Genomic DNA, 26,405 nt, shown 5'->3' on the forward strand with positions numbered 1-26,405 from the left:
GTTTTTAAAAACCATGATTTGTACTCCTTCCAAGCTGAGCTTAAGATTAACATCAGAAGTACTTCGAATGCAGACATTATTTAAATCTAGATAGAAACTCCATGTTGTAAGAGAATGTTTTTCTAAGTTATTCAAAAAAAGAGTCTGATCTAAAGATCTAACTCTTACATATATTAATAACTCTCACCAGAAAATGTATTCAGCTCTTTAAACTCGAATGAAATGAACATGACTATTAATAAGGTCACCAATGAATCTGAATTACACATAAATCATATTAATGGATCAAAGTTGGTCTACCCTGTGAAACTTACAAGATGACCAAATTTGCTCCATTACAACATGGTACGTTGTTTCTTCACGAGCGAGAGAGATCAAGTTCCTAACTGGATACGCCTAAGACCATATAACAATGAAAGTGATTTATCTTCCCTAATAATATGATCGTAAGTAGTGAGTGAGGTCCAAACAACAAAAACGCATTCAAGTGCCACCACCGAAGCTAGGAGGAGGCCAAACACCTCCTGCGTCATTGGTAAAATAGGAAGTGCAGGAAAGAGGAACAAGGCAAAGCCCTCTGCTTCTGAGATCTTGCTTCTGCTCATCGTTTCTATCTCCATCACCTGAGCCCTGTAATTGTTAGTCAACAAGATGCAAAACATGAGCACTCAAACATGTTTTCCATCTTGATCATTTATCATTTTTACAGATCGCCAATTTATCATTTATCATTCTCCTAAGATTTTGATCAGATGAGTAGGCATACGGATATATGGTCATCAAAACTCAAAGGAATCGACTTTCAAAGTAATGGGCCAAATTATCATTGGCCCACTAATTTGCTGCAATGTATTACAGTATTTGGCTATATTGGCATGGTATCAGAGAATGAATTTATAGCCTTCCAGTAAGTGTGAATTTTGTGCGGGCCTAGGATGGGCCTCTTCCTGGAGGCCCAACACTCTACTTTGCGCTAATAGACTTCAAGTCTGCTACATCTAAGACCTACTAAACCATATGACATTATAACTGAAAGCTTATTGTGTATCAACTCTACTACTCTAGTGCTAGAAATGACTTTACTCTCTTACCCCTTCCATGGTTCTACAGATCTTGTTACGGGATGACTTCATATATGGCACGCTTAGCGTCTGCAAGCATGTAAATGAGAGTTAGACGCAGAGTAAGTATCAGGGAAGTACCAAAGGAGAAAAATACTAATTAATAATAACACTATTAACAGGAATTATTCCATGGAGGAGAAACATGGCTCGAGCCTCAGGCTAAGGCTACTAGTACAAGGAAAGGAAATAGGATCTCTTACCCACGAAACTCTCTACTCACACCTATCCACAAAACATTACCCCCCGTGCATAATAATAACATGTAAGAGCATGAGATGTTTCTCATGTGTGGTTGCAATCTCATATAAGTAGGCATGGGTTGAGTCATTGTATCCTAAGAGTAAATCTTGTACAAGTTGGATGCAACATTTACAGCCTGTGTTTACCATAACTTAAAATATATGCTTATATACCATAACTTATCTCTTTTTTGCTGTTTAAATGCCCTTATGAATATTGGATTTTTAATTGCAAAAAGAAGATAAATCCTTAAAATAAGGGAGTTCACATCTATGCCCCACAGAGCGCACCCCACAAACACCCCATATGCACATCTCAACATGCATTGGGAATATCTCCCATACTTGTCATCATTGGGAGATGGGAGATGTTCCAAATACATGGTAATGATGTGTGGTGGGGTGCGCTCTGTGGGGTGTAGATGTGAATTCAAAATAAGGAATGCCAAATGCAGCCTAAAACAACAATTCTTGAATGTTGAACAACCAAGAAATTTTTTCACACGACAAGCCTCCAATATTTTTCTTGTTAATCTAATTAATGGGGGCAAATTAGAGCCTAAAAATCTCTTTCAAATGCAAGATAGCCCTTCTTTTCGAGGTTTAGTTTCATGTCAGAATATTAAAACTCTTAGGCTATATATTTTTGGTTTGATAGAAAATCTGAAATAAGTAGAAAGTTGAGCCCTTGAGGGAAAGTTCTCAAGTAATTCTAGGACAATCCTAAACTTTCTGTTTTTCTCTTACTTTATAGTTACACCAAACTAAACACAGCCTTAGTGCATGATCAGTATTATTATATTGCTAGAGTAAAAGGTCGATTACTTGAATCGAAAGATTGAAGAAATGGATGTAGAGAAGGAAATTAAGATTAAGTACCTCAACCTGGTCTTGGAGAAATTTAATGTATCCAATTGCCTCCATTAGTACGGACGCTGTGTCCGTCTGTAAGTAGTTCCACAATTCCAAATACATTATGCGTTAGCCATTTCTCAAGACAGAAAAAGAGAAAAAAAGGAGAAACCAACATAAAGAAACTTATATCCACCTCCTCGCATTCAATATCATAATATCCTTACTGTGGAAATGCCTTATATTCATTCATCATTTAATAATAATAATAATAATATTGTTTGTAATTTAAATGGTTCGTATATACTGCAACTGTACTAATACTAGCAGGAAGATCAAGAATAAATAATAAAACATAAGTGCATTAATTTGTAGCAACAAATATATGATACTCATGAGGCTCATCAACAAGTTTCATGGGTGCCTTCATCGTCTGTCAACGTTTGATGATAAGTCAGTGGGGCAACAAATGGAATATATTTTGCAAGAGGTGGGGGGGGGGGATAAGATGGTGTATGTGACCCAGGAAGTATCTGAAGCAGAAGTAAAGAGCGGTATTCTAGTAAAAAGTGATAGCTTTTGTTAAAATATATATTATTATATTTTATGATGATGGACGAGAGATGATTATGATGAAGGGAAAAAAGAAAAAAAATGAAGAGGCTAGGATGAACCTTGCCGAAAGGTGACACCAACTGCTGAAGAGCTGCAATTCTGTCTCCTAGTTTCTCCTTTCTAACCTGGTCGATCGAAATGCCACCACACAAGCAAAAGAGCAACGATAAAACATTAGAGAATAATAATCCTGGTTGTTTCACCAATTTATAATATGTTTATATCTAGAAGCAATTCATATATAGTTGTTGAATATTGGCACCTTAAAGGGGGGGAACGATGAGCGCGACTCAAACCGAGGCTTCTTGGTTGCTGCCTGAGATACTTTGGGCTCTGAAGAATTGCTTGGTTTCTTTGTTTCTGTAACTCGATTTGTGAAGGATGATACCTTTGAAATGAAAAGAAGGTAGAGATCAGTTGGTTGATAAAGGAAATACCCATCATCCAAGTTTTCCAAAGGGAGTACGCGGATATGCATAAAGCTGATACTCCTTATATACAAGTAGAATAAATTAAAAGAGAAAGATAGAAAGATAAAAGAAAAGAAAAGAAAAGGGCGCTAGCTTTTACACTCTTATTATCTCTGCATTTTTTTTCTATTTAGTGCCTGTATAATAGTTTTTGCATTTTGGTGGTAAACTTAGAGAAACTGTAGCTAACTTGGTTACTCGATCGAGATGTACCAAAAATGATCACACTGCTACATGTTAGCGCAGATTACAGTAGTCTAATCTCAAAATAATACTTGACATAAAAAATGACTTAGAGCTTAATGCAGAACGCAGATGATGATAAAAACAACAATAACATAACGACGATGGGCGTGTTTATAGTAATATTACTGTGAAATCTACAGGCAGTTAGATCAGCAAGGGGGGAGAGAGAGAGAGAGAGAGAGAGAGAGAGAGAGAGAGAGAGAGAGAGAGAGAGATGCCCACTTTATTCGGACTGTTGAATGATCTAATTAGACTGGATTGCTGTAGCTGGTCGACACCAAAAGATAGACTATCTCTAAGCATGCCGAGATGACTAGGTGAAGCCTGCTGGGTAAGACTTCCACCAAATTTTGTAGAGCTCAGAAAATCCAAAGCTTGCAAGTTCACTCCCAACGAGCTAGAAAATGGCAAAGAAGATGAATACATGTTGGAGATATTTATACTTGGAAATATCTGGCTGAAGTTCCGTCCGCCACTAGATGGAGGAGGCAAACCTCCAAAGCTGCTGGTGCTGGCACAACTTTGAGCATCAGCGTACGATTCTCCTGCAGAATGCTGGAGTGTGTTGTTTTGACAACCTGAAGCCAAGGTTTTGAGCAACATCTTATCAGTTGGATTGTGACAAGTTTGTTGCTCATTTTTGACGTAGCTGGTGGAAGGCAGATGAAACTCTTCTACATTTGAAACAGTTTGGCTTAACTTTGGAAACGAATCTGATAACTCCTTTATTTTTGCTAGATGTGGTTGATGGGAGGAGTGATTAGTGAAGCTCCCTGATGCATTACTGTCCCAGTGAAAACCCAAGTCTTGAAACATGGAATTGTTGACAGAAGAAGAAATTAGTGTATCACTGTTTTGTCTTAGATCCCTTGAGTTTGCTAGAACTCCACCTATATTTTGATTGAAGCTACCGTCATTCCTGCATTAGCCGATTCACATCAAATATATTATAATTTAATTCTCAAAAATAAAAATGTAATTATTATAACAAGTAAAAACCCTTGAAAAGCTTCAAACTACTACAATGAAATTAATGGGAAAAAAAGAAAAGAAAAGAAGCTAGCAAGATTAAGATCCTTTCTTTGTAAATAATTGGTTACCAATAATCCGATTAGTTTTTTTTTTTCTTTTCTTTTTCCCACAAGGAAGCTAGGTTTCCGTTAGTGGGAATAACTAATCCCTAGATCCCAGAAAACGTAACCCTAGCTAGGAAAATAAACCATACGCAGCTTTTGCCATTCTGAATGGTAGGTGCTGAAAAATCGGGTAAAAGAAAAACGAAGGAAATGGATTTCAAATTCTGATGGTGTAATAAATAGCTAGCCAAAATTGATGGTTATTGCTAAACTCAAAGCTCAGGCAAGTAAATCCAAATTCTTGGAATAAAGCGTGTGGGTTGACAGTCATACACGGATTTGGGAACAAATAAAATAAGGCAAGAGAGATAGAGAGAAAGTATAGAGTAGGGGTTATCGAAAATCTAGCAGCAGGGATGATTGAACTTACAAAAGGTTTGAGTTCCAAGCATGGCTGTTGCTACCAACTCCATAGAAAGATGGTGTTGCTAAAGAAGGAGAACCAGCAACTAGTTGTTCTTGGAGCTGATGATGTTGGTGATGGAGATTTGCAGATTCCATGATGAATTTTTTAAGGGCTTGAAAATCCCAAGATGCGTAATTAAAATTTAACTAGCTCCAGGAATCTCTTTATCTTCTGAAAACAGTTCAGTTGACACCCACAAACCTTTCTTTTAGCTACTTTTTTTTTACGCCGTTTCCTCTTTACTCTTTCATGTCTCAGTTTAAAGTAGTCATAAAAAGAAAGGAAAACAAAAAAAGTGAATCAACCATTTCAGCAAACCTTCCCCCCATCCTCCCCTAGCTCCCTCCTGCTTTCCTTCTTTTTCCTTTCGGCCAAACTTACTGCAACGCTGCAATGAAACACAGAAAATCACCTCTCTCTCTCACTGATCTTTTTTCTTGTTCTTGTTTTTTTTTTTCCTCAAACGAGGCTTTTTGCACACTCTGCAATTACAGGGAGATGATTATACTCTCTTGACGCCATTATTAAAATACCTGCCTTCGATCCCAAGGTTTTCTACAAAGGTATGAGGAAAGAAATGATAGCAGCCATTTGTTCTCTGTCTCTCTATCACTCTATGGTACCACCTTCTCCTCACCATATATGCCCACATATCTTATATTGCGAATCCAGGGATAGCAAATGGGTTTGGTCGGGTCGGATCGGGTTAACTCAAAGCCAGTAGGGACGAGTCAATCCTAGCTAGCCCAAGAAATAAGATCGCTGGTCCTGAACTACTTCAGTTTGCATTGAGAGTTGAGAGTTGAGATAGGCCAAACCTAAGCCGGCTGGCCGGAGAAGAGAGGCATGCAGGTGGGTCGGGTTCCAAAATAACCCACCATATATAAATCTATATTCAAAGAATGCAATAATATAGCGAGTGAAAGGGGAATAGTAGTATCAACTCAACAGAAACTACTCACGCCTGCTCACTCAACAACCAGGGTTTGAGGGTCCTATCTCCTTGCTGTCAAGCTCTCGAACCCACCACAAATGGAAAGTTGAAAGCGCCCAATGTCCCAATACTCGATAATGTAGCCTATAGAGAGTTTCAACTGGTCATCATGGTTAGTGTGTGGGTCATCCCATTGTTCCCGGCCCTTTGGACGGCGGAGATTGATGCATGTTCCTGTGAATTATGGGTGGTGTAATGCATCATATATAGTACAATTCACCACTGTTAATATTGAGAGATAAAAGTCATCAAACTTTACCGGCACTGAACAACAGAAGTAATTTTCACTAAATTTAATGCAAGAAAGAAAAGCAACCTATTTACTCATTGTTCTTATCAAGTAGTTTACAAGTAATTACGAAAAGTTATATATATATATATACACGTAGGAACCAAGGAAAGTGCTCACTCCCACATCATCTTTACTGTATATAATGGCGCGATACTTGCTTGGCTTCACGTCCAGACTACCATGCAAAAATAATATTAATACGTTTTACTTCTCTCCTCACTATCTCTCTTTTTATTTTTTTCTCATCCCATCCTACCATCCTATTCATCACTTGGTCTCTCTCCTTTTGCACGTGTCACTCAAAATAAATGTGAACAAGATAGAATCATCCTTCTCTTTTTCTCTTGTCAACGTGAAAAGGGATTTTTTAGACAATACATGCGTTGTACAATATGGGATGGCCCTTCTCCGATCTCTGGCTAGTCAAGGCAGGATTAGATTCCAAGTCTTTGCTACAACCAGCAGCTAGATATCTTATAATTATAATAATCTTGTTGGCATCTTCATTATGAGAGGGAGATTTTAATTAGAGCTGTAATTAGATCAGATTCAAGTGCATTCAAATTCAATCTGTTATTGAAATTTCAAACCTAAATCTGATCATTTGGATTTTTGGATTGGATTTGAATTTAATTTGATTCCGTTCTATTGTTATTAAAATAAAGAAAATTTTAAAAAACATTTCTTTTTAAATATATAAATACATAAAAATATATACAAATTTAGAATAGTATACACATATATATAATTGGAGTTGGATTTTTATCGATGTATGGGATCAAATCTCCATCAGTCGGGGTTGCTAAACAGATTCAAGTTCTAACATCCAAATTTGAATCATTGGATGGAATGCTTGACCAGGTACCAGATTTTAGGAGTTTACTTCTTGACATCATTAGTTTTATTTATAATATTCTCAATATGTCATGTTTTAAACTAGGGTTTTAGGAGTTACTAAACTAGGGTTTACTTTAGTAAACTACGGTTTCTTTTTTGCATTTTATTTACTCTCTGCTTCAGTCTTCACTCTACTGTCACCCTTTGTCCTCTGAGCCCTCTATCCTCGAGTCAAGTCAATACTTAAGTATGTTGAGTATCTCATTGATTTGAGTTTAAATAGGAAAAATAAGAACAGTAAGTTTTTGAGTCAAGTTCGAGTGGTTCAATGTTGTTAACTTGGCCTGTCTCAATTTCACCCCTAGTGGAAACCATCTTAACTGTGAGGCCCAACCCTTTGAGAGGAGAAGAAGAAAAGAGTATTTCGAAAACCATTTAATTGTGGGCCTGACCCTTTGAGAGGAGAAGAAGAAGATACAGAAAAAGAAAAAGAGTATTTTGAGAAAAATACACACACATGAAAGCATGAATGCATGCTAAATAATATTATCTTAGCATAAAGGTATTTTGGTCATTATACATGAGGGCTCATGATGGGCAAAATATCTGCAAGGGGTAATAACCAAATTACCCCTTCATTAATTGAAACCTAAACCAAGGAGAACAGTTGAAACTAAATTGGATTTCTAAGATCCCCCTAGTTTAATCTTGGGATCCATAACTGGTCGCTTGTTGCATATTTATTAATGACAATTGCCACGTCAACACAATTAATTGTTAAACACCCCCTTATAAAATCAAAGAACAACCACTGATTGATCCCGCCACATTTAAAGAAAGAAAAACCATCATTATTAAGATGAATTTTAACCAGCTACTTTGTACGTTATTACCCTAGCTTTCTAAAGAGTTGTAGGATAACATCTAATGAACTCAGAGTTGCAATCATTTTCCGACCAACTAGTCTCAATGCTGGGACCAATTCATCAATGCCGGAGTCCTGAACACACCTGATGAACTCTAGTTGAGTTAATCTGAGACATCCATCCTCTCTGGAAGAAATAGTCTTCCCACTCCACTCAACAGCCAAATATATATAATTCTTTTGACTTTCAAGTTTCAAGCGTCAACAAATTAAACCATAAGAATTAAGAAAACAGCCAAACGTTCCTCTCCTCGTTGTCGTCTCCCTCTCCGGTTCCCCCCCAAAAAGCCGGGTCCCAGCCTCATCGGATAGGATGTTTTATTTAGAGCATGGGTAGGACAGCAGGAGCTCTTTTAGCATCCTGCCGTACTGAAGGAGTACCCGTTGCTAAGTTCCCCACAGTTGTATGGCACTGGGGTAGTGGGGATTTAGATAATCATACGATTCCCGAGGATCACTCCGAGTCCAAGGAGATAAAATGTGAGACCTTTGTGGATGACTTGGTGGTATAATATGATGCCACCTCCAATTCGAACAACTTTTGGCTGTTTGGAATAAAAAACTTGGACTGTTTCAGGGTTTACTCTGCATGACACGTTACCAATTTACCATGGGTGTGGGGTAAGAGAATACTCACAGTCAATCAATGTTCTTTTACCCATAAAGACAAGTAAAGAAGGCAATGTATCATGCGCACTGGAAGCTAAAAGGGAGCAGCCCAGGCTGTTCTTCATTCCAAACAACCAAAGAGTATTTTCTCTTTATATATTTTTAAGGGGAGATTGACAATTCTTTTTGTGCGGTTTTTTGGTTTTTACAAAATTTGGAAGTAAAAAATTTAGACTCCGTTTGACGTGTTTTTTCGTATGGTTTATCAGTTATTTATAAGCCTGACAGATCACAATTCGATTTTTTCCCATTTAGTTCATGGTAGATTTAGCTATCAAATAGTCACGTGTTAAAAAGATGCGAGAACTCGAAACACGCATTTGTCGAGAAACTTCAAATGAAATTTTTGCATTTTTTTTATTCGTTTTCACATAGAAAGACTTCTCTTAACCAAATAGACTTCAGGCTGCTCAGATCTTAATGTAAAAGCTCAATGTATACTATTAAAACTACTATAAGATCTTTCAAAAATACTTACCAAACAACCGCTTAATATTTTTTCCTTTGATAATGAAAGATGAAAATTCCAAACAGAATCAATCAAGAAACTTTAAATGGATATTTAAGATTTTTATGAAAAAACTGCCAAACAGCACCTTAATCATTCATTACGGTAACATGATGTCATGAAATGAAATGATGATGTCATGCATTTTGATGGCTAGCATAAGCATAAGATAGATTGGAATTAAGAATTGGGATAGAAGAGTTGAGGGTTTTGGAGACTGTGAAGGTGTGCCAAAAATTAATGAGTGAATGAATGAATGATTAAAGTTTAAGCTGTCTTCCTTGAAAAGAAGTTATATAATAATCTGATCAGCCCCACCAAAGTTCACACAGACGAAAGTTGATGAGAGAATATACATAAGATAGGAGGGTATGGGCAAGTCTGCCTTTGCTTTTATCTCTCTCTCCCTATGACCGTGCCAGTGCCCATCCATATACATCTTGTTTTATTTTATTCTATTTATCTATTTTTAATATTTTATTCGTTTTATTTTTATTCAAAGCCTCTATTTTCCATGTAGCATATTATTTAAACGGTTTTTTTGCCTTGTTTCCTTCTCACAGTTTTCGTTTTGCCTGATCTTGCTTTCTTTTAAGATTTATTTGTGTAGTGCGGTTTTCTAAATTAGGATTTTATAACAGATTCTCATCTTTCAATGCTTTTTTGTAACACAATTCTGTGTTGTTTTGCCCATTTTTATTCTCTTTTTGGTTGGCAACATTTCTGATATGTAAAGTTGTCAAGATCCCTCTTCTTTCCAACATCTTATCGGGCCACTTTTTTTTTTTCTTTCTTTTGAATAACATTAATAGCGATCATTTCCTTATAGGTAACAAAGATACCATGTGTTCAGTTATCTCTTTGTCAAATATTTGTTTCTTTGTCAATATCAATGTCTTGAAAATTAGATAAAAAAATAGTTGTGTACCAACCCAATATGTTCAGACCAATAGCCAGAGCTGGATCCAATTGTAGACTCTAATCTACGTAATAGTAAAACAAATGTGGAAAAATGAAGTTTTCATATTTTTATCTATTTTTCCTATGATTTTATTAATGTTTATTTTATTATCATCAACATCATCATCAAATGTTTCCATAGGTTCATTACTTGAGGAAGAAGGATGTCTTTGTCATTGTTGGATTGTGCCATAATATTTATTTTCATAAATATGCATATTTTTAAAAAGAATTCAATAACGATTCATTCACTAATATTGGTTGAAAGTTAAATCCAGATCTATACTAAAATCTGATTATTTTTTGTTGGTCCATGTTTCATAAATATATTTTTACACTTAATAAGATATATTTAACTTTATTTTCAATTAATCATGTATTTTTCACAATGCAATGGATGAACTATGGATTTTGCCTTGTAAAAATATAGAAGTGATATACTATGGGCCTTGTATTTGAGGTATCATCTACTTGATATACCAAATTTAGGAGGAAAATCAAATATAGAACCATCAAATAATGTTGGAAAAATAGTCTGATAAAAGAATGTCAGAATGCAAACTAATTGTCCCATCCTGCTTTTTATTAAAGTGATTAGATGAGATGCTTTCAGTCATTAATATCTAATCATTGTATGAACATTGGGATTCGATAAATTCTTATATTATTTATTTTAGAAATAATATAAAAAACATATTTTTATTTATTGATATGTGGGAGCATTGTTCATTTTATATAATACCAGAATGAATTGTGACCACACAACACTTGTATGGGCTTTCATGCCATTTTATCACTATGGGTCCCATTTTATGATCACAGCATCCATAAAATGAGAGGCTGAGGTATTTTTAAAATAAATATTTTCCACTACGCTACTATTACTCTTATTTATATGTTATTTATACATATTTATCCTAGTTGGTTGTTGCCCTATGCCCTAAACTAATGTCTTTAGGCTGTGTTTAATTTGAAAGAAAAAATAGGAAAAGGAAAAAAAAGAGATAAAAAATCTTTTACTTATCTTTCCCTTCAAATCAAACATAGCCTTAATGTTTAGATGCATCATTCATGAATAAACCTCATATTGACAAACAACGTTACAAAACCACAAAGTATATGTTGAAAGTACTGAAGTTATCATGGATGACTCTAGGGATCAATCACCGTCACCATAACAAAATGGACCTTCCTTTTTTTATGTCTACCCCAATAAATCCCGGGTCAAACACTCATTTGATTGGATGAATTTACCACAAAAAACTTACACCGACTTAAAAAATTAATTTATCACCCAAAATCATTTTTTAATTGGTTTATTTAAACCCGGACATAAACCCATGTCTCCAATTGCAATCTTTGATTTTTCTCTCCTTTTTAGGAAGAGATTGAGAAGGTTCCAATAATGCCCATTTTTTCCATTATTTTATCATCAGTTTCACTTTATTGTGAACAGTTAATTAATTTAATTTTATCTCAAAAATTTTCATAGAGAATATGTTAACAAACTTGGTTATTCAATTAATTAATTAATTTCATGGCCTTAGTGATGATTAATTTTTCCCATATGATGAATGCATTAAAAATAAATTAAAATATATTATATATTAAAAGTTATAGACATGCCAAAGTCCTTAAAAGTTGGTCTAAAGTTAGGGATTTTAAAAGTGTGTGTGAGAAGAAGACAAAAGCATTGGAGACTGAGAATATATGCTCTCTTATGTTTAGGGTTTAAAATCTAACATTAGGGGGCTATGGTCTTCTTACTTTTTGTGCTCACTTGAACCATAAATATTTCTTTTATCTTGTCAAGAATCTACAGGTTTTCTATAGCAAGGGCATATCACTCCTACCTGGACCTTCCCTACCAAAGCTGGATGATTCAGACACTTTCATGCCATGCGTTCATTCCTATTTCACGTGCATTCCCCATGATGCCATGCCACCCATACTCTTCACATGATGCATGTATGTATGCATGGTGTCATGCATCTTTCTTTAAAGCAGGGAATGTTTCAATTTTTAATTTCCCCTCTTTTTTTTTAATGGGCATGGATGCCATGTTCCATTCGTTCATGTACAGGGATGCAGGGCATGTGCATTCGCTCTCATAATAATCATGTTCATGTTTTCATGAGTAATGACCATGCATGGATGCAAAAGCAAAACCATGATGGATGCTTATATCGGAATGATTACATGTTATGCTTGTACGAATATACTAAGCAGCTTCCATCTTCAAGATCCTCACAAACTAGAAAGAAAAGGGGAGATAGGTACATATAATCGCGACCTCACAGAGATGAGAGATATCCCATTCTAAGTTAATTCCTACATAAGTTATTATAACATGTCTCTCTTTTATCTAGAAGTAGAACTGTAGAAGAAGAAGAGTCTTGTTTTTTTGTGTAGAGCAAATTAAAATGGTATAAGAACGCCCATGATGCGTTGCATTGCATCATGCAGTGGTGGCCCGCATCATCTTGCCAAATGGGGTTTGAAACAGAGGTTGACACTTGTCACATGGGTACGCATGTGATGGTGGGTTCCACCTTCAAAGTTTGTAAGCTATGTCATTTCAGCTTTTTAACCATTGCTTTTTGAAAAAAAAAAAAAGAAAAGAAAAGAAAAGAAAAGAAAAGGCTATGGTTTGGTCGATAAAAAGAGGGGGATAGAGATGTTGTTTGGGAGGAAAACAAGATGCCCTTAAAAAGTTAAAAACTTGAATTCCGAGGCGAGGAGGAGGAGCCACCCGATTCTCTTGCCTGCCCTACCCATCACGTAAAGCCCTAAATCTCGCCTTCTGGTCTGTCTTAAAGTCTGTACTCCCCACATTGGAAGCACACGTGCAACCAACCGCACGTTATTCCCATTATCAATTACAGATTTTGAGTATTTGGATGGTTCTCGACCCGACCCGTCTTCGTTAATTTAGGAATTAGGAAGGATCTCTCCATCATCTCATTTGAATTTTGAAAAACAGAACCGAGGCTAGACATTCTGCAAGAGTATTGGTTTTGGTATTTTTTAATTCCATTTCGTTGGGTTATTAACGTGGCAAGGCATTCAGCTTTAGCATTGTATAGCCCATTATAATCTCTCACTGAGCGATGACCCGTATAGGACAAACCGACAAAGCCCATGGTTGTTTAGGTGTATGGATATGAATGGTGTGCATGTGCAATACTGAGTCACCCTGCCACATCAGCAATCAAATAAAAATATAGAATTTCTTGGGAATAAAATGGTTGAATCACTCATTATTGGCAGTAAATTTTGCATACAATATATACTTTCTTTTGCTTATGTTTGAGCTTCTTCAGTGCTAAATGGACTTAATGCGATCGATCCATAATTAATTTGCTGAATCCATACATATCTATCCCACAACTAAGATCATGATCTCTCCGCACTGAATCTCAAAGCTGTTAACACCCCCAAAAAAGTGTCATATGTTAACAGCTTTGAGGTTCACCGGTGGGATGTCTACAACAATTATGAGAAGATGTGGCAGTTGATTTTACTTGTGAACACTGAGCAGCACCTTAGTTTTGTATTACTCAGTACGTTTTAAATGAAAATTTGCAGCATTTTATTTCACACCTAATGGCAAATCATTGTAACTGCTCAGGAACCATTACAATCATTGTTGGGATTGAATTAGGTGTCTCGTTCAGTATATCCTTATCTTGTATACTTCAGATAGGAAAGATAGGTTTGAGTCCCTGTAAACTTATGAGGTTCGATGGCTGTATATTTGTATATATATCTGAATTCTCAATGAATAAGAGAGAGAAAAAGAACAAACCAGGAAAACTCTGCTTTTACATGGTATCAGAGCCACGAAATAGAAGCGAGAGGTCTATGTTCTAAGACCTCTGGAGATCAGTGGTGGCAGCGACGCCATTCGGTGTCGGCAAAGGACAGACTTTGCACTCCAGATTCAGTTCGACACTCCATCTTCCGCAGAGTTTGATCTTCGCTTTCGTCCTACCAAGGCTGCAACCGGTGGTTCCGTTCTGAGTTCCGGTTTTTGCAGATCAAACAAGAACTCTACAGAGTTCTTCGGTATTCCTCTTCTTCTACAGAAGTTCCGAAACTGTTGATCGTCTTCTATTTTTGGGCAACCAGCGGAAGCGGCGGTTTCTCCCCTTTAGCAAACATTGAGAGGCAGGAGTCGTTCCAACGGCGGCGATCTATTACCAGCAGTCGAAATCCAACTCCCTCCCTTTTGTCTTTTTGGGATTAGGATTTCTGTCAAGACTTGTGAAGTACGACATCAGCCCACCGAAATCGCAGCAAGAGGATTCAATTCCCTTTTGTCTTTTTGGGATTTGGATTTCTGTCAAGACTTGTAAAGTACGACATCAGCCCACCGAGACTCCAATAGCTAGAACCAGCCCAGCTCGAGCAACAGCTGAGAAAGCTCCCCTTAACGGCAAGCCTAGACCACCTATCAGATTTGTTATAATAGCCCATGTGCGACATGCGTTAGTGATTATAAATACTGGTATTACAGAAGGAAAGTGTGCATCATTTTTCCTGGGAATTATCTATCCTTCTTTTCCATAGGAGGCAAGACTGTCCTCGAAGTAGTTCCTGAGGTGGGCTTTCAGACACTATAGTCAGTATGGCTGAAAATAGAGAAAAAGAACAGGGTGGTGGTCAATTGACAAGGAATGTGATCTCGCCCTACCTTCTATCGACCAATGACAATCTAGGTAGCATTATCACACAGATCCAGCTTAGAGGCGACAACTATGATGAATGGGCTCGAGCAATAAGAATGGCACTGTGAGCCAAGAAGAATTCGACTTCATCGATGGATCGGTGGAGCAACCTTCGGAAGATTCGGTGGAATTGGAAGATTGGTGGATGGTGAATTCTATGATTGTGTCATGGATTCTAAATATGATTGAACCTAATTTGCATTCAACCGTAACATACACTGAGATTGCGCAGATGCTCTGGGATGACATAAAGGAGCGATTCTCTGTTGGTAATGGACCATGAGTTCAACAACTCAAATCCGACCTGGCGAATTGCAAACAAAGAGGTATGGCGATTTTGAATTACTATGGCAAACTCAAGATGATTAGGAAGGAATTGGGAAATTATGAGCAATATCCCACTTGTCAATGTGGTAAGTGCAGCTGCAACATAAGTAGGGCATTGGATAAGAAGCGAGATGAAGAAAAACTTCATCACTTTTTTATGGGGCTAGATAACACGGTCTATGGAGGTGTGCATTCGCAGATATTGAGTACAGAACCTTTGCTAAGTTTGAATCGAGCCTGTGCCATAGTGATTCAAGAAAAGCAAGTTCAAACCATGACTCGAGCAAAGGAAGAGAATGCTGAAGTTGTGGCCTTCGCAGCCCATGCAGGGAAGAGGCAAAGCGAAGGCAGAGACAAGAACGTGGTATGTACTCAATGTAACAAGGTAGGCCATGATGCATAGTCTTGTTTCCAACTGATCAGCTACCTTGAATGGTGGGGTGATCGGCCGAAAAATAATGTCCATGGAATAGGCCGAGGGCGTGGTGGACAGAAACAAGGAGCAGGGCTAGGAGGAAAAGGTCATGGCGGCCAAGTCAAGGCCAATACAGCCAAAGCCTCTGCGCAAGGCAATGCATCTCAAGGAGAATCAATGGATGCAACCAAAACTGGGTTAAATGGACTGAGTAGTGAGCAGTGGAATAGGTTACTCAACCTTTTGAACACATAGAAAGAGGGGAGTCAACGACTAAGTGGTAAGCAAAAATTGTCATAATGGATAATAGACACAGGGGCCTCTCATCATATGACAGGAAGCCTCGAGTTGATGAGAGACATAAAGAATGTCATTCCGTGATTTGTCGGGCTGCTAAACGGGAAAGCGACAATAGCAGAGAAAAAAGGCACAGTTGCACTAGACGATCATCTGAAACTGACTAGTGTTTTATATGTGCCTAGTTTGAATTGCAATTTACTTTCTGTATCGCAATTGATTGAGGAATCGAATTGTATTGTCCAGTTCACTAATAAATTCTGTGTGATACAGGACCACACTACGAGGATGCTGATTGGAGCGGGTGAGCAGCGAGAGGGACTCTATTATTTCTGGAGCATTGCATCAACAAGATCAATGAAGATTACATAGAGCAGGACATGTGATATTTGGCATCAAAGGTTAGGGCATCCTTCTTATAGAATTGTTAAGTTGTTGCCTTTTATTAGTACTAAGAATAATAATGATGACAGTATTAAGGGTTGTGATGTATGCTTCCAAGCTAAACAATGTCGAGAAGAGTTTGTTTCTAGTAATAATAAGGCATCCGATATTTTTGAGTTAATTCATTGTGATTTGTGGGGTCCTTATAGAACTGCAGCTTCTTATGGTGCTCATTGTTTCTTGACCATAGTAGACGATTTTTCTAGAGGTGTTTGGATTTATCTTCAGGTTGATAAGACGGAAATGGGATGAGTTCTTTGAAATTTTTTTGCTATGGTTCAAAGACAATTTAACAAACCTGTAAAGGTGATCCGTACTGATAATGGAACTGAGTTTGTCTGCTTGGCTAGTTATTTTGCTGAAAATGGTATTATTCATCAAACCATCGGGAGGGTTGAACACAAGAACTGCCACATACTCAATGTTGCCCGAGCCCTGTGCTTTCGAGTCAGCTTGCCTATTGATTTTTGGGGGGAATGTGTCCTGACCACATGTTATTTGATCAATCGGACACCATCCATTCTATTGAAGGGAAAGACTCCCTATGAAATGTTATTTGGGTGACCTCCTTTTTATGATAATGTGCGAGTTTTTGGTTGCTTATCATATGCGCACAATCATGGACATGGAGGGGATAAATTTGTTAGTCGAAGCAGACGATGTGTTTTTGTTGGGTATCTTTTTGGAAAGAAAGGATGGAGCTAAAGAAATATAGGCACTTGAAAATAATCAAACATGGACTGTGGAGCCTTTGCCATCTAAAAACAAGCCATAGGATGCAAATGGGTGTATCGAATCAAGTATAATGCTAATGGGACAATGGAAAGATACAAAGCCCGCATTGTGATTTTTTGGAACAAGCAGGTTGAGGGAATCGATTATAATGAAACTTTTTCCCTAGTTGCAAAAATGGTTACTGTCCGTACCTTCCTTACAGTCACGACAACCAGAAATTGGGAGTTTCATCAAATGGACGTACATAACGCATTCTTGCATGGTGACCTTCATGAGGAAGTCTGCATGTGAATGCCTTCTGGTTTTCAGTTAGATAAACCAGGTATGGTGTATCGGTTGCGAAAATCTATGTATGGCTTGAAACAAGCATCGAGATGTTGGTTTGCAAAATTAGCCATAGCCTTGAAGACATATGGATTTCAGCAATCATGTTCAGATTACTCCCACTTCACCTTTCGTCGAGACTGGGTGCATATGCTTGTTCTTGTGTATGTGGATGCCATTATCGTGTCAGGTAATGATCGTATGGCAATTCAAGTCTTCAAAAAATATTTGAGTGACTGCTTTCATATGAAAGATTTGGGACCATTGAAATATTTTTTGGGCATTGAAGTTGCTCGAAACTCAACAGGAAATTTTCAGTCTCAACGTAAGTATGCTTTGGATATTATCTCTGAAGTTGGATTACTTGGTGCAAAACCTACTCCTGTTCCTCTGGAGTAGACTCACAATCTCGCCTTGATAGATGGGCCTCTCTTATCTGATCCTGAGCGATACAGGCGCTTGGTGGGCAGGCTTATTTATCTCTCAGCAGCCCGTCCAGAGTTGTCTTATTGTGTGCATGTTCTATCACAATTCATGCAGCAATCGCAAGAAAGACATTGGGAGGCTGCATTGCGGGTGGTGCGCTACTTGAAAGGAAATCCTGGTCAATGAATTCTCTTGCATTCAGATTGTGACTTACAGTTATATGCATGGTGTGATTTAGACTGGGCGAGCTGTCCTTTGTCCCGACGTTCTCTGTTTGGATGGTTTATTCTGCTTGGGAAATCGCCTATTTCCTGGAAAACTAAGAAACAACACACTATGGCTCGTTCTTCAGCGGAAGCAGAGTATCGTTCTATGGCCACTGCCAGGTGTGAATTGAAATGGATGAAGGGATTGTTATTGGCTCTTGGAGTTACGCATTCAACCCCAATGCGATTATATTGTGATAGCCAGGCAGCCTTGCATATTGCCGCAAATCTAGTGTTTCATGAGTGTACGAAACATATTGAAGTTGATTGCCATTTTGTATGTGATGAGATTCAAAATGGTTGCATTTGTCCTGCTTATGTGTCGACTACCGTTCAGTTGGCTGACATTTTTACAAAGGCACTGGGTCACAGAGAATTTGAGTACTTTCTCTGCAAGTTGGGCATTCACGATCTGGATGCTCCAACTTGAGGGGGGGGGTGTTGGGATTGAATTAGGAGTCTCTGTTCAGTATATCTTCTTTGTATATATCTTCTTATCCTTATCTTGTATAGTTTAGATAGGAAAGATAGGTTTGAGTCCCTGTAAACTTAGGAGATTCGATGACTGTATTCTTGTATATATATATATCTGAATTCTCAATGAATAAGAGAGAGAAAAAGAATAAACCAGAAAAGCTCTGGTTTTACAATCATCAAGCAATACAGAGGAAATAAACTAGATGGTAATTAGGGGTGAGCAACTGAGCATTCAATTAAAAATCAAACTAGATAAATCAAAATTAAAAAAAAATTACTTAAAAAAATGAAAACCGAACTGAAACTGAATTATAGAAAAACCAAATAATTGAAATCAAAACTTTTGATTAAAACCAAATTTCAATAATGTATATACCATATTATATATATTATTTTTTGACATGCAAGTAATATAGTATATACTATATTTTATATATATTATGACATGTAATACATTATGTATTATGTATTATTTGTTATATTATATATTATATACTATATGTTATATAGCAAACTTTGGTTAATTCAGTTTTTTTTTTCGGTTAACCAACTTTCTAATTATAAATACCAAAACATTCACAAGCCGAACTAATTAAACCAAATTAGCCAAAACCTAATGAAGAAACCAAAGCCGAATTATTTGGTTTTAACTAAATAATGCTCACCCCTAGTGGTAACAACCAAATATGAGGTCAAGTGAGAGAGAGGAGTCTAGATCTCCTCTTAACAAAGCATTCCTCACACCAATCTCATAGCATGTTTCAATCAAACATTGGGAACATCTCATGTACTTGTGTGTTGTTATTCATGGGGAGATGTTTTTTTATACATAGTGGAATATGTTGTAAGGCTGGTGTAAAAAACGTTATGTGAAGAGCAAATCCCAGTTCAAGAAAGAGTACAATAAGCAAGCTTCTGAGCCACCATATTACAATATCTTCTAGTACTAGCAGGGACCTGTGCGATGCACATGATTTATTAAGCGGAAGATAAATAATAGAAAGGGTCATTTACTAAAATACCCTTATAGTTTCATGGATTTACTAAAATCTACCATATAGTTAGCATTTTACTAAAACACCACTTATAATTTGTAATGGATTTTGATGAAGGGTGATTTGGCCCGACCTAGTAAAGAGGGGACACGTTGATATGACCTAACCAAGAGATGACAACACGGCTTATCATGACCAGTCCACAGCAGATTGAGCTCGGGTACCCAACCACCCTGAGCTAAAGTGACCTCGGGCGAGATCACCTCGGTACCAGATCGCAGCAAGAACACCTTGATGCCAAGGCACTTCAACACTCAACCTAGTTCGGGACTTAACTTCAACGGATCCTGGGTCTCACGGGATCACACCGCGTAACAACTAGCATTATCTCCTCGACCGATCCGGGCGGAAGTGATGACCAGAGCCGAGCTGGATTGCCCACTCGCGAGCTATCTGCTTCACGAGACCCTCCCTAGAAATCGCAATGCGACCCGAAGGGTAGAGCGCCAATCAACGAAGTACGTCATTATAGATGGACAACTGTACCGGAGGTCTTTCACGCTCCCCTACTTGCACTTCTTGCGACCCTCAGAGGCCGAGCTCGTTCTCCATGACACTCATGAAGGCTTGTGTGGCGGACACTTGGCGGGTAGGGCTCTCACCCAGAAAGCGCTACGACAGGGGTACTATTGGTCCACAATGAAGGAAAACGTACTTGAGCTCGCCAATAAGTGTGATAAATGTCAAAGGCATGCCAACATCCATCACCGACCTGCTGTCGACCTCTAATATTTCACCAACCCGTGGCCCTTCGCACAGTGGGGAATCGACATTCTTGGTCCTTTCCTGCCAGTGACAGGACAGAGGAGATTTCTGGTGGTAGCAGTGGATTACTTCACGAAGTGGGTGGAGACGAAGCCCTTGACAACGATCACAACCCGCAACATACAAAACTTCTTTTGGAGGAATATAGTATGTTGCTTCGGGCTACCTCAGGTACTTATCTCCGACAACGGAAAGCAATTCGAGGACATCAAGTTCCAGAATTGGTGTGCTGAGATGGGGATACAATAGAACTTTACCTCGGTGGCACACTCTTAGGCAAACGGTGGGGGGTAGGGCTCTCACCCAGAAAGTGCTACGACAGGGGTACTATTGGCCCACAATGAAGGCAGATGTACTTGAGCTCGCCAATAAGTGCGATAAATGTCAAAGGCATGCCAACATCCACCACCGACCTGCTGTCGACCTCTAATATCTCACCAGCCCGTGGCCCTTTGCACAGTGGGGAATCGAGATTCTTGGCCCTTTCCTCCTAGTGACAGGACAGAGGAGATTTCTGGTGGTAGCAGTGGATTACTTCACGAAGTAGGTGGAGACGGAGCCCTTGACAACGATCATAGCCCGCAACATACAAAACTTCTTTTGGATGATTATAGTATGTTGCTTCGGGCTACCTCGAGTACTTATCTCCGACAACAGAAAGCAATTCGAGGGCATCAAATTCCAGAATTGGTGTGCTGAGATGGGGATACAACAGAACTTTACCTCGATGGCACACTCTTAGGAAAACGGGCAAGCAGAGGTCACAAATAGAGTCATACTCCGTGAATTGAAGGCTCGCTTAGCCTGAGTTAAAGGACTGTGGGTAGACGAGCTATCCAGTGTGTTATGAGCCTATCGAACTACCGTTAAGACCGCCACAGGTGAGACCCTCTTTAACCTCACCTACAGCATGGAAGCAATGATCCCAGTGGAGATCGAGGTGCCTATGCTACGCTTGGAAGCCTACAATGAGGAAACAAACAACGACAAGCTCTGTACTAACCTCGACCTGGTGGAAGAAGTACGAGACCTGACATACATTCGAACTGCAGCCTACTAGCAAAGGGTGGCTCGGTACTATAACGCCTGGGTCAAGAAACGACACTTCCGTGTCGACAACTTGGTTCTTAGGAAAGTTATAGTATCTAAGCCCGGTGTCGGTATGCTTGGACCAAACTGGGAAGGTCTGTATCGAGTAAGACGGGTAATCAGGGAAGGTACGTATGAGCTCAAGACCTTGAAAGGAAAACAAGTACCTCGAGCGTGGAACATCGACAACCTGAGACGATACTACATGTGATCGCCGAACTGGAGAGAGGACCGCGAGTCACTCCCAGAAGTCCAAGGACTAAAGTGCCGAGCTGATAAAAGACCTTGGCACTACAATAAGTCCCAGTCGCCTCCTCGGCATGGGCAAATAAGACCTAGTCGCCTCTTTGGCATGGGCAAAACCAAGGGTAAGGAGAGTGGACTGTGAGTCGCTCCCAGAGCCTAAGTGCTAAGGTACTAAGTTGACAAAAGACCTAGGCACCACATAAGTCCCAGTTGCCTCCTCGGCATGGGCACATGAGTACCATTCGCCTCCTCAGCATGGGCATACAATTCCTAGTTGCCTCCTCGGCATGGGCAAACAAGACTTAATCGCCTCTTTGGCATAGGCAACTCATCTCCTCATGCCTAAGGTATAGACAGCTCGGGTTTAAACCCCAACAAAGGGACAACTAACATTACCAAGTAGCCCGCTCACAGACAGGTCAAGTATATGCCCTACGATGTCCGCGTACCTCGACGTACATCATGCGAAGTTACCCCTACCAGTAGTCCAGCTCGGTAGCTCGACAGTTCGGGGCAACCTATACCTATTTGGTTAGTTCGCTAGTTAGGGAGTTATTTGCACTTGGAACATTTAACAAAAAGACAAGTGTATTTCATTAATATGAGGAGTTCGTTACAGAAAAAAAAAAGAGAGTTCTACTATAAATCGAGCTCATAGGCCCGGGGTATAAAATAATGAAGTCTACTCGTTAGCATTGGTTTCTTCGACGTCGATGAGCAGTTCGCTGTCACTTTCCACCTCGGAGTCCGGATCTTCAGTAGTTTCGACAGCCATCTCATCTATGACCCTTGAGGTGGTGATGGCGCTTAGATTGAGCTGCGGAAATTCATGTTGGGTCAGCCACCTGCTAAGCTTAAAGCCCTTACGATAGCCTTCTGTCCTCGCCTCGATCAGCTCTTCGTGGAACTCCTCCGAGGTCTTGTATTCCTCGATGGTTTTGGCCTTGGCCTCCTCCACTGCTTGGAGGAGTATTTCAGTTCGCTCATTGACGTGGGCCTCGAGGTTCTCCACCTCTAGCTTCAGCGCCGCTTTCTCTCTCGTGAGCTCCTCCTTCTTAGACATCAGCAGTGATATCAGCTCCTTCTGAGCCCGTGCATCATTCTTCAACTGGTTGATTTCATTACGTGCCAGATTCAGCTCAGCGTGAGCTTTGTGAGATGAGGACTCAGCTACAATAGCTCACTTCAGGTGTAGTTCAGACTGGTATGTTAGAGCGTGCACAGTAGAGTTCACCTGCCAAGAGAAGAATAACAGTTAGTACAAGAAAAGTTTTCAAGTAAAGAATTGAAGAAGTAAAGACAACTTACCATCATACAGTGAGTAGCCGCTCGAGCTCCGAGTCGAGCGACTGACAGCTCAACCCAGTTGGCGACCTCCTCGGCATATACCGCGCTCTTGCTCTTGAGGAGGATGTACTTCGAATTTAGGATACTCCGAATTTGTTCCTTGCTACCCGAAGAAGTGACAGCCGCAGGGGTGGGCTCGAAGATGTTGCCTCCTCGGGCGCGCAGGGCGGGGAGACCCTTCCTGCTTCCTCCTCGTCCAGATCTATAACTGGAGGTTGCATAGTGGAGGGCTGGTCGGGCTCAGGGACGGCTGCCTGTGGAGACTCAACGTGAGGTCTTTTGATAGCTTGCTTCTTTTTCCCCTTCATCCTTCCAAGGAGCTCGTTCACAGGAAGCTTCATGGTTGTTGTAACAAAAGCAAAACATCAAAAACAACATTAAAATAAAACAAATGCAGTACAAAAGTAACAACCTACTAGGACTCAGACCGGCCTGCACGAGCTTGTCTTTGGTCACATAGTCCATGAACTTGAGACCGAGCTCTACCCAGGACTGGAATGCTTCCCTTGCTTCAAGTCTAGCCTGACACCGGGATCTTGGATGGCTGCCCTCCAATGGGTTGGGAAAGGCCACCCCCTAGTGTTACGAACTAAAAAGTAGCCCCTTTTCTAGGTCGGGACCTTGTTTGGGAGTTTGTGTAAGAGCTTGTAGCCCAGACATGGGGACAGGTAGTAAGTCTACCCGTGCTTGGGTAGAACACATGAGGAATTCTTCTTTATCGAAAGGATTGAAGAAAAAATATCAAGGTCAAGGGGTAGGTTATAGTCATGGAAGAGCGAAATGGTTCCTAATATGTTGCGGATGGAGTTCGGGTGCAACTGATCTATGGTGATGTTAAAGAGTTTAATGACTTTGATGATCAGGGGGTGAAATGGAAGGTGAGGACCAGCTGTGAGCTATTCCTCGAAGATCACGATCTCATCGTGACCATGCTCCCAGGGAAAGTTGCCTATGGAAGACTGTAGACAAGATCACTTTGAAGCCTATGCTGAGCTACTAGGGCTTGGAGCCTGTCCGCTGTCATCGTCGATGGGCCGAAGTTATCTAGCTGCCGACCTTGGTGCGAGGTGGACGCTAGACCACTAGAGGCATCTCGCACCTCCTGAGGTGATTCTACTTTAGGAGGACCGCGAACTGCTCCTTGACCCGAAGTAGCTTCTTCGGTAAGGCGACCTACGACCTGAGCCGAGGTACCCACCTAAGCCCTAGCAGATTCACCGCTCTCATCTAAAAGACTATCAAAACTAAAACTAGACATCACGAAGAAAAGACAATCAGAAAAGAGAGCTAGGGAAGACTCACCAAAGAAAGACCGAACTGAAGGAAGACACTAGACTGGAGAAACCAAGCTAAGAAGCTTGAACCCGACCTTAGAACGAAGATTTGCGAATTTGTGGCGAAGAAAATGAGTCTCAGGCTCCCTATTTATATCCAGTATGTCAAAAATCAACGGTCGAGAATGAGGCAATCCAACGGCTCCTAGGAAAACCGGCTGCGTGACCCCCGAGGTTGAAATTGGTTTAGCATGTTTTTTTTACGTCCGTGGAGTTTGTAGATCGCGTGATGTCCGCGTGTGAACCAGACGCGACCTAGGTTATTATTGGTTGAGCTAGATAGATGAATAGGTCGGACTAGCAATTTGTTCGACTAGCCGCTTGGACCTCGGGCCAAATCCACTTGTCTTGTCATGAACTCCCCGCACCGGGTCGGGACCCCTGGCTCGGGGAGTGGGGGGCAATTGATGAAGGGTGATTTGGCTCGACCTAGTAAAGAGGGGACACATGGACATGACCTAACCAAGAGATGACAACTTAGCTTATCATGACTAGTCCACAGTAGATCGAGCTCGGGTACCCAACCACCCCGAGCTAAAGTGACCTCGGGACAATATTGCCTCGGTTCCAGATCGCAACAAGAACATCTCGATGCCAAGGCACTTTGGCACTCAACCCAGTTCGGGACTTAAAGACATCAGTTCGGGGATATCGGCATGCCACCACGTGGTGATCCCGAAAACCCCTCCAATGGATCCCGGGTCTTATGGGATCACACCACGTAACAACTAGCTGTATCTCCCCGACCAATCCAGGCGAAAGTGATGAACCTTATCGGTTGGCAGCGTTATCTTCCAACTAGTGCGGCAACGGATCCTAACGTGATGATGATACCAGAACTGATCCGCAAAACCCGTGAGGACTCAATTATATAAAGGCTCCACCCCCTATGGTTCAAGGTACGCGTGATTTCTTTGCTCTCTAGCTCTTTGCATTCTTAAGCTATTTTTAGCTCGCAACAAGTATACTGACTTAAGCATCGGAGCGACCTCATCGGGATAGCAACCCCGGGTTTTCTGATCCTCTTGCAGATCAACTGTCCGCCGTCAGCATGGAAGCCAGATCGCGTCTAGCAGGGAGCAGCTAGGTCATGCGGCATCAGATTTAATCAATCTTCCATTAGATAATAGTGGAAAATGATAGTGTTGACCCTGATGTTCATTTAAATAAATTTAATCAAAAGAAAATAGAAATAAAAATATCATTTTTGCCCCTAATAAGGCACGTACAACCACTCTATTGGCTATATTTGGCCAAATTGGTTTTCCGTATAAAAAAATGTTAAGGGTATTTTTGGAATAAAAAATCATGGGCCTAATGGCAAAATAAACACTCCTTAATGAAAAGTTGATTAAATAAATAAATTGTAAAACATATGGGATGTTTTAGTAAAATGAAAACTATAAGGTAGATTTAAGGAAATATATAAAACTATAAGGTGTGTTCTAATAAATGACCCTAATAGAAACACATAAGAATATACAATTGTTTTATATTTTCAACTTTTTAAATAATTAATAATTATTCATATTTTATATACTAATTTTAATAAATTTTTTATAATAAAAAATAACAATAATTAATTTCAATTAGGTTTATTCATCAAACTTATGAAACCGACCAACCCGATCAACTCGACCCAAGTTGGTCAGTTTTCTAGTATTTTATGTTGGATTTGGTTCAAAAAGTTCCCAATCCGACCAAGTTGGATCAGTTTCACTTTGGCCATTTGTAAATCGACCAAAATCAAACGACCTAACCATGGATATATATTAATATTTTATGTTTTAAATATGAAAAAGTGAAAAATTTTCCAAATTTCTTAGTCTAAAATATTTTATTTCATAAATCTAAT

At 39.6% G+C, this 26,405-nt stretch overlaps 1 protein-coding gene across 2 annotated transcripts; it reads right to left on the reverse strand.

The window, feature by feature from the left end:
- Positions 1-206: 206 nt before the first annotated feature.
- Positions 207-5,732, reverse strand: LOC148877123 (transcription factor bHLH110-like). Of its 2 annotated transcripts, none has more exons than XM_088942089.1 (7): positions 5,053-5,732; positions 3,769-4,465; positions 3,093-3,218; positions 2,890-2,955; positions 2,243-2,308; positions 1,092-1,151; positions 207-630 (listed from the first exon to the last, which is right to left on the reverse strand). In XM_088942089.1, the coding sequence occupies exons 1-7, from the start codon at positions 5,181-5,183 to the stop codon at positions 484-486; spliced, it is 1,293 nt and encodes a 430-aa protein (XP_088798215.1). In that variant the 5' UTR covers positions 5,184-5,732; the 3' UTR covers positions 207-483. The 2 variants fall into 2 exon arrangements, with proteins under 2 accessions (XP_088798215.1, XP_088798216.1); XM_088942090.1 differs by having other exon boundaries at positions 5,407-5,718.
- Positions 5,733-26,405: the final 20,673 nt, after the last annotated feature.

This window comes from Nelumbo lutea, chromosome 1 (genome assembly GCF_056320005.1).
Source record: "Nelumbo lutea isolate HS-2025 chromosome 1, American lotus-T2T, whole genome shotgun sequence".
In the NCBI taxonomy this organism is placed as follows: domain Eukaryota; kingdom Viridiplantae; phylum Streptophyta; class Magnoliopsida; order Proteales; family Nelumbonaceae; genus Nelumbo; species Nelumbo lutea.

Excerpts from the sequence above, each read along its gene's own strand:
- LOC148877123 (XM_088942089.1), bottom strand. The coding sequence starts at position 5,183 with ATGGAATCTGCAAATCTCCATCACCAACATCATCAGCTCCAAGAACAA. Across the intron at positions 2,956-3,092 it reads CATCGTTCCCCCCCTTTAAG|GTTAGAAAGGAGAAACTAGG; the intron begins GTGCCAATATTC and ends TCGATCGACCAG. Across the intron at positions 2,309-2,889 it reads TGGTGTCACCTTTCGGCAAG|ACGGACACAGCGTCCGTACT; the intron begins GTTCATCCTAGC and ends AACTACTTACAG.